This window comes from Podarcis melisellensis, assembly GCF_964234715.1.
Source record: "Podarcis melisellensis genome assembly, chromosome: 7".
NCBI lineage: Eukaryota > Metazoa > Chordata > Lepidosauria > Squamata > Lacertidae > Podarcis > Podarcis melisellensis.
In genome coordinates this window covers 37,246,381-37,260,090 of record NC_138539.1, presented here as the reverse complement: position 1 = coordinate 37,260,090, position 13,710 = coordinate 37,246,381, and the positions used below count along the sequence as shown (strand labels likewise).

Genomic DNA, 13,710 nt, shown 5'->3' with positions numbered 1-13,710 from the left:
ACCTTAGTAATTTGTACTTAGAAACAAAGGCCTTGGTGCAGTCTTGTTGTGTGCACTTGTAGGGCCTCTCTCCTGTGTGAGAGTATGAGTGAACCTTTAATTTCTCAACACTGTTAAAGGCCTTGTCACACAGTTGGCAAGGAAAGTTTTTTCTTGGTTTGGATTCACCACGCTTACGTTTCCCTGAAGGGACTTTCTGGGTATCTCTTACTTCTGACAAATCACCAGGAATGACAGTGGCCATCGCAGCCTAAACCAGGCCTTCTTGTTGGACACTTGGGAATTGCCCAACTCCACTAAATGATTTAGCTTTAGATGGCTTCTCAAGTTTCATGTGGTCGTTAAAGAAAGCAAAAGGGGACTGGAAAAAAAAATAAGAAACAACTATTTGTAACTACACTTAATTTTGAAGTTTACTTGCTATGTGATGTTTTTGAATAAAGCTTATATAAAATTAGGTTCAGCTGGTCTAATGTAATATATGTAGGCTCATTTAAGCTATTTATCACAGCTCATAATTCACTGCTCAGGATGGACAGAACCACATATGTGCTGAAACTACATCTTGCCATTCTTTTGAGGTTCTTGAGGCAATGTAGTAGTACTGCAAGAATTTATCTAAGCCTTAAATAAAAGCAACTGTTCCTATATTTCTGTAGAAAACAGTTTCTTATCTTGTATCAAATCAAAGTGATATTGCTAAGTGAGTGCCATCTACTGAAGAAAAAAAAGCACAATTCAAAAGGACTCTAGTCTGAAGCAGCACTGTAAACTGGACTAAAAATAATGGTGCATGATACAGCACTCTCATGACTATACTACTACAGAACTTTGGGGGAAATGCAAGTATGAATAGCCTTACATAATTTTTTTTTATTGCCTGCAGAATACAAAATGCCAAGGAAAAGTCCCTGTGAACAGATAACTATAATGTCTAATCTAACTCAGTGTCTTCTGACCTTATAGTTATTTATGCACAGAGACTTCAAAATACGATGATGATGATAATAATAATAATAAATGTATTCAATCATGCAAATCCTCAAATTGCATTCCATGCAATTGTACCATGCAATTGTTCATCATGTGTAGAAGACCCTAATATTAGCTACATAAGGATCTGACTGACAGCCAAGCTGTGGTGATTTAGTGCTCAGGAATTATATGGGCACAAGTATGTCAACATCTACAAGAGTTATCTAATCCTTGCTTTTAGTAACCATGAGCACTCTGCAATCCTCTATTCCTAACAGTACTGTTTTTCAAATATTAAAACTAAGCTGAGATCATAGATAGCAAGGCCAAAGAAGCTATTAAGGAAACAGATTGGAGGCTAGATATGCAACTGACAGATACTAAAGGTTTATGAGGAAAGACAAGCATAAGCATAGAAGGTACTGTAATAAGATTTACTCAGTGGTGTAGTTTGCATGTCATGGTAAAGCAAACTATGGTTTACTGAAACTAAGTGAATGTGACAGCTCCTGGAAAGCAGCTCACACCTGCTTTGCTCCTCCCCAGGCTTTTAGCAGTATGGAATGGCATTCCAACCCAAGATCATGATGTCTCCTCAACCACGATCTGTAACCAAAGGACAAATCCCAGGTTCAGAAGACACACTAAGCTGAACCTTGATTCAGCTGTTGCACCACTGTGTGCTAAAAGGTTGGGGGAGGAGCCAGGCTCTCTTCTGGAGCCAACATGTTCATGCAGTTGCAATAAGCCACAGCTTGGCTTACAGTGATATGCAAACTAGGCCAGTTCCTCCTAACTGAACGATTGTCTGTAAAATCTTTGGTGCTTTCAAACAAACCATGTATTCTAATGAACACCTAGTTACCACCCAAATATTTACTGTAATCTGTATATAAACTTTTGAAAAACCTGATATTGTTTTAAAAACATCTATCAGTGGATTAAAAAAAAAACTACTTCTTGGGGGACTGGGAATGGCAAAATGTATAGATTAGCCTAGCATGTTTTTTATTGTTTTATTGATTTCTGCACTTCACATTGTAAAAAGAAAATGATTTTGCTATTCATAATTTGTGCCAATTTCTTTCTAAATGAACTAGATAAATGATATAAGAAAAAAATACCTCCCTTTGGGAAAAGTGGTAATAATTATCTCCAGGATGTTTTATCCACATGCTAAAACCTGGTAGTAGCAGATTCAGCTGGTTATTTGGGGAGCAACCCTCTACAGACATTAAATTCTAGATTTTTAGGCTTGGTTACCACTACACTTTAAGGAAGTTCGCAGACAGCAAGTTTCCTGTCCCTTCCACCCCCTTGCAGCCACCTGCCCTTCATGAAAAGGCTTTCTGGAAGTCATGGAAGTGGTGGTGTTCATCTGAATGCCCCTATTGTACAGCAGCCTCATCATGGCTGTATAGTCAGGACCAGAATGCAAATTTGTGTGCCCTTGTCCTCCCAAGTGAGCATCCCTAGCCTCTGATATTTAGGGCTTGCTAAGATTGATTTTATGCCTGCATCAGCAATTTCATTAACCACACTTAGCATCAACCACAGTTTATAACCATAGTTAAGACCATTTTTTAGAAAGTGGCTATTGAATATGTTGGTGCAGTTGCAATACCAATAACAGTTAGCCCAAAACTGATAGTGGGAGCCAGACCCACCTGAGAAGGCTCAAACCTCAGGGTTCAAGTTCTCGGGGAACTGCTGATCTCTCATATATTCATGGTTAGGCCACTGGGAAAGCCCAAAATAGTTCTAAGAGCTTTTTAACAGCAGAGAGGAAAGGGCAACTATGAAACACACACCTGGGGGTGGGGTGGGGGACTACATTTTTTGATAAAATGGTACATGAACTGCAAAACCTAAGTGAGCACAAAAAAATAATAAACTACAAGACGTGTTTATGGAAATACTTAATGAATTCAGAAATAAAGCATAACATCTCATGGTGATTACTGCTTCATCATAATTCCGTAGCCTTATGGCATCTTCAAGCCCTATAAAGGAAGCTACACCTATAGTGAACTGCAATTTTATCTACCCACATAGATTTAGTGGTAAGATTTTCAAGGATTTGTCTCAATACAGTGATGACATTGAACAAATTGTAAGGCCTGAGAAGTTCCTTGGAAAAGAACTAGAACTACTGCCTTTTGCTGTCAGGAAGTTGTGAGTAGGCTTAACCATATATGTTTGTGCATGTGTGTGTAATTGCTATACTTAAAAAAAAAAAAAGGGTGAGACTATCTCAAGACCCTACATATAGCACAATCACCTGCTTCGTGGACCACAGGTAGTGGTGTGTCCAGCTGTACAGCAGGAGGGGTATGACTGAAAGAGAAAAACCAGTACGAGAAATGCTGAGCCCTTGCCCCAGCAACAGGTTTTTGTTCTTATTTTTGGCAACCAGAACCAGTCCCCCTAGCCACGTTTCATTTTGGTCTATGAGTTCAGCTACAGGTAATGGATTGTGGGGCTCAAAAGCTAGGGACAATAAGTTCAGCAATCCTCTTTCACCACCTCTCTTTCACTTTAAATATACTGTGCTTTAGAGTTGCATTGCAGACCCATGTTTGAATGCTCAAGTCTACTGCTACTACATCTAGCTAAGGCCTCAAGAACATTTAATTTAAAGAGTTGAAACTATGTGCTGAATAAGAAATATCTTTATTGCTCTGGAATCTAACCACTGAATTCATTAAGATGATGCAAATGCTAATAAATTAAGTGCAGCTATGTCCTCATATAAAAACAGTTTCAGCAGGCAGGATCCAAAGAGGCGTGTGCATGCATGTAAAGCACTTCCAAGAGTACCGGGGTGGGGAAGTTGATCTTCCCTTACAACTGCACCACCTTGTGCTCACTGAATTCTCTCCAGAGTGTGCCCTAACCGTTAGAAGCAGCTGGGAGGAGAGAGAGGGAAAGGAGAGGGATGCACGCAAGGAGCTTCAGTAGAAAGGGAGGATCAGTAAAGCCCTAGTGCACACGTAGAACATTGCATATGGTCCTCTCAAGCCCAGCCATTTAAATTTGCTTATGCTAGCCCTGGAATAAATTTCTGATTAAACCACTCACTGGCTTATTATTTCTAGCTATCTAGATAAGCTAATTCAATTGTGGATGTACAGGCTGAGCAATGCAGACAGGATTTTAACATTAATGTTCAAATATTACACTTCTCAAAGACCAGCTGAAAAATTTTTGAGTCACAATGCCTATTTTCAGCTTCAGTATATTATTACTTATTCATATTTGTTCTTTCACAACTATAGGATGGATGATACAGTTATTAGAAACCATTTAAAATCTACGTTAAAAAACAATACTTTTATATATTTTGTACCATTTTAAAAGGTGTTCATACTCAAAACAGATTTATGGTAGCCTCTGTTCAGTGCACACCTGGTGATGGATAACGAAGAAAAACCTTCAGATTTTGGTCTTAACCAGTTCCACTGACATGTCTAGGAGCAAACCAGAATCCAGTGCTTCCCATTTTTGCTGATCTGAAAAACAAAGCAGAAGGGGCTAGACATTAGTGAAGAGGTTGACTTCAGAAAACTAGATGTCAATGGGAAAGAAAAATAGCCTGTGCTCATACTTTTTATGGTATATAACAATAATTAACAGTAATCATGATCTAGATATTCTGCATGCATAGAACAACATATTTTGTCTCTAGACAGGACTAGAAGACAGCAAGTCAGAAAAGGAGATAAGCTAGAAAGCTAATATAGTCTTCTCCCACCCTTGGTGCTAAAACAACAGTGTTGCCCAACAGTACACTCCTCTTTCTGGCTGCATGCAATCTTCTAGTCTTCAGCAGACTAACAGCACCAGGAGCAGTTCTGCACATAGGATCCAAGTAACTGAATGTGCCCAGAGGAAGAATGTTCTGTGAGACACTGCCATTACATGAGAACCAAGAGGGATGATAAGTCAGATGTAATCAATCTTCACTACTCTTCTTGTTTGCGTCCTCATTCCCTGTTCTGCTCCTTCCCCTTGATTCACTCACTTGTTTCCAGTCCTTTGCACACGGAATCAACATGCTTTACAATGGTCAATGCATACCAGCTTACCATTACTTTTTAATTTAATGCACGTAACTGATAATGGTGTAGTTACAAAAGGTAGTAATTCCATAAGCAACAGCAATACCATAAGCCAAATAACTCCAAAGATGAGATACAAGTGTTTGAGTTCCACTTTGAGGGTTGGGTGCATGCATGCATATGATCTGAATGAAGAAGTATCAGTTAGAAGAATAGTTAAGCACTCTTCCCCCATCCTGTCTCTTCACCAATCATACATGTCCCTGAAGTGGGGCTTCCAGTTATGAAAAGGGATGATGGGCAGCCATTACACGCACTTACACATAACTTGCTCCCTCGTCTGCAAGTATGAATTGCAATATGGATAAAATTCAAATTCTTTTTTAAAAAATTAAGGATCCACCTTATTTCTTTAATTTTAAGTACTGTTAAACTGTTTTAATACTGTTGTAACCTGCCCTGGGACTTTGGGTGAAGGGCTGCTAATAAACTGTAGCAATAATAATACAAACAAAACAATTTCTCAATCCATTTACATTAGAGAGAACAAATTGACAAGACAAACAATGTTACTTTTGATGTGTTGGACAAAGATTAGCTTTAAAATGAAAAGATTACTGTATTAGTTTCAAAGGCCTATTCACATATAACACTAAGCCATGGGTTATATAGGCAAAGTGTGATTTGTTCAGCCATCTGAAGCATGCCCAGCAGACTAACTATGGTTAGACTAACAAAGTCATGGTTTGTTGTTGGCATATGAATCATGATTTGTTTTTAACTATGGTTTGTCATTATGTCTAAATCCTAAATCACCTAACCATGGTTTGTTTGACAACCCCACCTCAGACTCTCACCAAAAATGGTCATCCCACCATAGATACAATCATAAAATATAAAACTATAACATGCAATCTAAACAGTCTTAATAGGAAGCAAGAAAAAACAGAGCAGACAATGTCTGGGAAATGTTAGAAGTACTAAAAGAAATAACTTATTTATTTCCACTGGGGATGGGCTAGGAATTTCAGAATACAATCAAGAAAACAAATCAAAAATATAGTTACTGTTGAATTCACTATTGTTGTTTACTTTATACAAAAGAGATACTGTTCAACATTTATGCATTGATATTGTGTATGATTGACTCAAGAATAAGTTATGCACAATATTAGAGAGTATTCTCTCTTCCCACAACTTAAAATAGAATGAAAACAGCACTTATCAAAGCGAACACTTCCATTCAGACAGATGTTCCTATTCTAGTTGGTTTCATATCACAATTGTTTAATTAGGGTGAACACATGAAGACCAAAATGTAATACTTATTCCAGTACATTTTTATTAATTATTTACAAAAAAGTTTCACACATCAAATACAATTTATATGTTCAAGTTAGCAATGTATTATTGTTAATACATTGCACATATTTAGTGTACTTAATAATAATGATGGTAATAATAATAATAACAATTTTAATATTTATACCCTGCCCATCTGGTTGGGTTTCCCCACAATGCATCAAAGCCAACATTGAGATAATGGCGAAAGGTCATCAACACACACGTGTCTGTGATAAAAGTCTTGATTTTTTTTAGATTTTTGCAGGTGTAGTACTACTATCTGGCACCAGCACAGCCTGCAAAAAGCAATCTCACTGAAGCTACTATTCAGGAGACATCCCATTCCTCTGGACAGGCTTTTTAGAGAATCATAGAATTAGAAGGGACTGTGAAGGTCATTTAGTCCAACTCCTTGCAATGCAGGAATCTTTTGACAAAAAAAGAGAAAAAAACTCTGTTTTGTGAGGTTCCTCCCACATTTGGTTATCAAGATAAAAACACAGTGCCCTTTTCTCTCTCTCTCAAAATGATAACATTGTAAAATGAAGTGTATAATATCAAGTTGTGATTTTATATCTAAATAATCATTTCCCTCACCCCAATGACGCTTGCACTTTGTTTGGATATAACTTTTAAACTACAGGGGAATCCCCACTTTACACAGGGGTTCTGTTCCGGGACACACACAAGTGGGGATTCACCCATTCTGCCCTGCCCCTTTTTATTGCCATTTTTGGCACGTGTGTCCGCAGGAGCACACATGCTGATTGTGCGCAAGCTGGGAGACATTTGTATATTACTGAAGTTGCTTCTTAATCATATATTTCAGTTTAAATTTTTTTGGACATATTTATTAAGGCATATTTCTGCAGGGGTTTTTTGTTTTGCTTTTAACAGACTGGATCAAATGCCAGTAAGTTTATAGAACCAGAAAGTTTTCCTGTTCAAAATATTACAAAACAACCCACAACACTGGGCATATTAGAGTATTAACAGACTTGTTAGATCAGATGAAGTCTAGTGCAGCTTTGTTTACAATGGTGACTAGCCAGATGCTTCTGTTCACAATCAAGACATGAATATGATTCTATTTCCCACCTGCAAGTGTCCCTAGCATCCAGTATGGAGAGTTATACTGTCTCTGAACGTGGGTTTAGATATTATGATTGATAAGAGGTACCTTCAATTCACAGAGCTGTGGTAGAATACTAAAAAAGATCCATGTAAAGGTGTGGTTAGGGGTAGTTTGACTGGTAGGGTTTATAGCATTCCCACTTCTGGGAGGCATCAGCCATCCCTGCTTGTAAACGTGGGAATGCACCTATAATTATAAATGTGAATAAAAGTCAATGTACAACCTAACTAAGAGCTCGTCCACTTGTTCTGTGTCTTAAAAAAATGGGGCCGGTCTGAGTGGTATTCTGCTTGTCCCGTGCTTTCTAGGCCTGGATCTGAATGGCTATGTGTTTGCCCCCCAGCTTTCGCCTAGGAAACACACTCTTGACTGCAGAATCGGGAAAAAACAACAATCCACAGAAAACCCAATTGCAATTTGGTCTGATTCAGTGGTAAACTGGGGGTTTCTCTGGGGAAAAGCAGCGGGATAAATGGAGGTGTGGATGAGACCCTAAAAGGAATCATGATATGACGTGTCATGCTTGGACGAAGGAGACCAGAATCCTAAATCAGTTCTGTAGTCCATTTAAAGAATGAAATATTGTGCCCATTTTTCGGTCAAACACACCTGACCAGATTTTTGTAAGCATAAAAGGAACCATCCTGAGGAATAACGGAGTACATATGTAATAAAAGTTTGTTAAAGCAAAAACATAAAAAATAAAAATAAAAAAACCTTCACCCACCTTTCAAGCCAGACATGTAAATAACCACTTGCCTAGATATGTAGCAGCTCACAGGCAAGTGGGAACTCAGAACTCTTGATTTGCAGTACATCCACATCTCGTTCTAGCCCTTTAAAAATAAAATAAAATTCCATCGCAGAGGGCTGAGGAAACTTTACACTTTCCAGGTATCAGAACCCAAAAATGCCTTTTACCAGTTCTGTCTGGTTCACCAGCTACAGCTTTTCTTGCACAGTGATAACTTAATAATAATAATTTATTACTTATACCCCTCCCATCTGGCTGGGTTTCCCCAGCTACCCTGGGCAGCTTCCAACAAAATATTAAAAATACAATAAAACATCAGACATTATAAACTTCCCTAAAGAGGGTTGCCTTCAGATGTCTTCTAAAAGTCAGATAGTTATTTCCTTGACATCTAGTGGGAGGGCGTTCCACAGGGTGAGTGCTACTACCGAGAAGGCCCTCTGCCTGGTTCCCTATAACTTTGCAGTGAGGGAACACCCAGAAGGCCCTCGGTGCTGGACCTTAGTGTCTGGGCTGAACGATGGGGGTGGAGATGCTCCTTCAGGTATACTGGGCTGAGGCCATTCAGGGCTTTAAAAGTCAGCACCACCACTTTGAATTGTGATCAAAAACGTACTGGGAGCCAATTTAGGTCTTTCAGGACCGGTGTTATGTGGTCTCGGCAGCCACTGACATTATATGTGTTGGTAACCTAAAGGCTGGATTACTGTAATGCATTCTATACGGGGCTGCCCTTAGGGCTGCTTTGCAAGCTCCTGATTTGGAAGCCCATACAGATAGGGGTGCATGGCCGACACCGTGACACCACCGTTAAAACATTTTCACTAGCTGCCCATTTATTACGTCATGTTCGTTGATTCACAAAGCCCTGGACAACTTGAGAGATCCAGGGTACCTTATATTTCAGCTCAATCACTGAGTTCATCTGCAAGAGCATTGTTAGTCATCTCCCAAAGTTGGTAAAGCTCACCTGACAGCAATAAGAAATTGCACTGACACGGTTCTAGAATGCTCTGCCAATAAAGATTCAGCAGACAGCTTCTATTTTATTTTAATTTTTACATTTCCACTGAAAAGCCCCCTGCTTTCTTTTGCAAATAGCACTGCCACTTTATCTTTTTTGTACCTAATGGAGACCTGGTAATTGACCACAAAAATGCAACAACATGTACGCTAAAGCTCACAACTTACACACTTAACTTTCCATACTTGGAAAAAAAATTTTGCCAAGCTTTCCATACTTGGCAAAAAAATTAAACAATAAATACCAAGGGGGTGGATATCCAGAAAAGACTCTGGCAATGCCGCCTGTCATTGAATGTGATGTGTTCTGACTATACAGGCAGTGACCATTTTAGGCATGTCCAATATGTGTGTGACTGCGCATGTACACATCACACCAAACTCAAAGTGACCCAAAAGTCACAAAAAGGGGTAGAATGGGGAGTTTGCAGGCTTTTTCAATGGGTGTTCTGACTATACACAATTTCATGTAAGCGTGCAGTACCTTGGAACATAACCCCTGCACAGGTCACTGCCTGTTTTTAAAATGTAATTGAACTTAAAGGAATGCAATGTTGTAAATTAAGATTTATAAGCAAAAGTAATAAACTGGTTTGAGAAATATAACTGATTGATCGATAAGAATGATTGTGAGGTGCTTTAAAGCCTATTTAGTTAGCTTGTCAACTATAAAGTTTCAGCATAGCTGATCACAGATAAAAATTACCTTAACAATCTAGTGTTAGGAAATATAGGAAGTTAACATGTGAGAAACCTGCTTAGGAACTGTAGGAAAACTGAAATGCACCGGAAGGTCTGGTACATGTGGGACATCTGTGTGCAGAATGGTGTCCCTATGGGCTAAATATTAACCACTTTTAAATGTCAATCTCTGTAGAAAAACAAATTCTGAATACAGTCAGTGCCTGTAATGCTGGGATAATATTCCATAGGTTAAAAGAATTCTAACATCAACTAGTACATTGCAACAATGAGCATGCTATATATACCTCATTCTAAATAAGTATTTGGTCGTGCCAGTTCTGGACTTCTTGCTATGCCCATGCCACCTCCTTTCTTAAGGTGCTGGGAGTAAAGGGGGAGTGTCTAAGTTTTAGATGGGTTTGGTTACTGAAGAAGCAGGCAAATTTCCTTGGGGCTAGGAATTTGGGCAGGTCTACTGTGACACTGGGTTCTTTGGGGTCTGCAACTGGTAGTGGCAACATGCTTGCCCACAGGTGGGTGGAGGGAGTCCTGCCCTTTTTGCAGTGAACATAACAATTTGTGCACCCAGATGCTCCCCCAAGTTGCTGTATGGCTAAAAGAGCTCGGCTAGAAGGGGGCCAGTTATGAGAATCATAGAGGAAGCAGCATTGTTATTTGCATGTCAGGGTCCAGCAAGGAGAGCTTATAGAAGGGGACCTGATGAAGAGTGTGTGCAGCAAGTAAGCACATATCCACAGGTTACACTTTTGGGGCAAGGTAGGTACAGTGCACTTAAGTACTCAGGATGCTGAGTCATAATGTGAGTGGAGTTCATGGGCAGAGGTGGTACAGTTCATTCAATTTTCATGGGAGAACTCTTCATGCAGACTTAAGAGCAGGGCATCTGCTACTTGCAAAGTCATATTCTTTGCAAAGTGTCACATTCCTCCATGCTTTGGGCCATCTCAGGTATTTGCATGTTCCCTGCTTCTTTCTTCCAGGGCTCACATGCTCACTTTGCCCTACTCTGCACATGCAAACCTCATGAGACTCTCAGAGGACACTGCTACCACCGGTCCACATGAAGCTGATCGTTGGATCAGAAGAGGGAAACCCGCTTAAAGAATTGAAAAACTGACCCTAAAGAAGGCAAATAGCTGAAAACAGAACCCTGGATTACCGCAATGGAAAGCAGAAGGGTAAGTGATAACAGAAAAGAAGTACAGAAATAAATAGTACTCAGGTGGGTGGGTGAAAAAAGAGTGGTGGTCAATAGCATCAGAGGCTAGTTATAAATCAATAATGGGGAAAGGTGTCAAATGTCATAGGGAGCACTCACCCTCATGGCATAGCTATCTTAATTTCCCTGGCTTTATCACTGTGTGTGAAATAATTTCCTCTGATTTAGAATACAAACTCTTGTCTCTTTGTTTTAGCACAGAGCAGAAATCTCCACTTGTCACTGCCACCAGTCTCTGTGATTACTAACTCAGATCAGGCATACCCTGGGTCAATACTTCAGACCAATTCCTATACAGAAAACCAAGATCCTTTTACATGAGATGGAATATAAAGTCAAATGACTGAACCAGCACCACACTTAAAAGTTTTATACCATTAGATACTATTACATCTTCATGATCCCAAATAATCTTTCTGACTGCTTACTGTCCCCACAGAGCTTCAGCATAAAGTAACTGGACAATATAATGTGATCTCCAGCTGTGCTTTTAGTTGGCCAACCAAATGACAAATATAGTGGTTTAGTGTGAAATTCCTTTTGATGGATGAGTTTTGGCAGGTAAGCTGTTCCATTCAATAGGCTTCCTCTCAAAAAACCCACAATGCATTTAATTTGCAGGGGAATTGTACAGCTCTATTTTAAAAACTGGTGCACATAAAAGTGAATATGGTATCAAGCCCATATTTTCTATGGATGTGTCGTCACAACTGTCAAATAATTTGCAATTAGTAGAAAGGTATGTGATTTTATTTTACCCCCGATGTTTTATACATGCCCTGCAGAATGCAAGTTCAAATACATTTTAAAAAGATACTGATGCTTACTTAATATTTGCATCCATAGTTCAGAATCAGTTATGCTAGGATGATATAGCCTTCAGTTTCAGGAAAGAGCCATGGTGCTTATACATTCACTCAAGCGTGGAAATAGATATGACACCTGATGAGCGCCATACCCCATAGTTGCTTTTGACTGGACTTAACCATTCAGGGGTCCTTTACCTTAATTCCATACTATGTAAGTGCTACACTTTCCTACAGTCTCATATTGTGCTTACATACAGCTCAGTATTTATGCATCCACATTTTCCCTTGATCTGTGAGCAGACTAGATCTGCAGGTCAAAGTAACCTAATGAACTAATCCAGAGGCTGAAAATCAACTAAAATTATGGCAGCTGCTATCCTATATACCCCAGGCTCTCACTTTTTCACACAAGCACAATACCACATTAAAATAATGTGGTATAAGTTTATTGAAAGAAGCTTGTGGGAGTTAGATTTTAAGAACTCCTAAAATGTACATGTGTGCTATTAATCTAAAAAGGAGTGCCACAGATAATACAGAAAACTGCAGTGCTTTTCTTTCAGAAGACTCAATAACAGTGCCAGGAGAATTGTCAAAAGTGGTATTTCATTCAACTTGTAATTTTAATTAGATAATCCTCACAAGTTATACTATTGCTAGGGAAGTGGCAAAGAAGTCTTAAAAGTTTAGAAATTCATGCCAATAACATCCAAACTTAGGACTGAACTTAACTAACAGTTCCTACTTTTAAAAACATTGGGTGGAATGCAGCTAGTGTCTCAGCAGAGGCATCCTTTAATGGTTTAATTAAAGCAAGAAACTGCTAGGAGCTCCAAAATGTTCTCTCCAATCTGGAAGAATGGGAATTAAAATGGCAAGTGCAATTCAGTTTAAGTGTAAGGTGATACAAAATTCCTAACTTATATATGCTAATGGCATCTGAATTGGTGGCAACTGATCAGGAATGAGACTTTGGAATGAATTTGCCAAACCAGTAGTTATGAAAAAGGGTGAATTCCACCTTGGAGATAATTAGGAAAGGGACTGTTAATATCACAGTCTATGGTACAACTACACTTGGAATACTATATACAGTTCACCTCAAAAAAGATATTGTAGAGTTGGAAAGGTTACAGATAGGAGCAACCAAAATGATAAAGGATCTAGAACTACTAACAAAAGGTATAAAGGTGAGTAAATGGGGACATAATAGAAGTATACAGATTTATGTATGATGTGGAGAAAACGGACAGGGAGAAATACCCTCTCTTTTATAGTATCTAAGGTGAATGTTAGAGGATTCAGGACAGATGAAACAATGCATGCACTTCACACAGCGCACAAGATGCAGTGATGTCTTTTAAATATTAAGCAAATTCATGGAGTATCAACAGCTACTAGCCCTGATGGCTATATACTGCCTCCAGAGACAGAGGAAACATGCCCTGAATACCTGTTGGTAGGGAGCTTAAGTGGTGAGTCCTACTGCACTCAGGTCATGCTTGCAGGCTTCCCTTGGCATCTCATTGACCACTACAAGAACAGGATGTTGGATCTGATATGCCTCAGGTCTCTTACATTCTTCTATTTAATCACTATTGGTATTATCAGACTAAGTCACAGTCAGAGTAGAACTATTGAAAACAACGGACTTTAGTTATGAACTTAAATCCATTGATTTCAAC

At 39.0% G+C, this 13,710-nt stretch overlaps 1 protein-coding gene across 21 annotated transcripts in view; it reads right to left on the bottom strand.

Moving 5' to 3' along the window:
• The window catches only part of PLAG1 (PLAG1 zinc finger), a 34,311-nt gene that overhangs the window by 7,004 nt on the left and 13,597 nt on the right, over positions 1–13,710 (bottom strand). For 8 of the 21 annotated variants that reach the window (XM_081917572.1, XM_081917576.1, XM_081917575.1 and 5 more), the window contains 3 exons: positions 8,243–8,345; positions 4,384–4,487; positions 3–361 (listed from right to left, as the gene is read on the bottom strand). In XM_081917572.1, coding sequence (XP_081773698.1) covers positions 3–244 — 242 coding nt within the window. In that variant the 5' untranslated portion in view covers positions 245–361; positions 4,384–4,487; positions 8,243–8,345. Of the gene's footprint in view, positions 1–2; positions 362–1,502; positions 1,582–4,324; positions 4,488–8,242; positions 8,960–13,710 lie in introns of those variants that run through there. The other 13 variants (XM_081917564.1, XM_081917567.1, XM_081917568.1 and 10 more) reach the window with 9 other exon arrangements.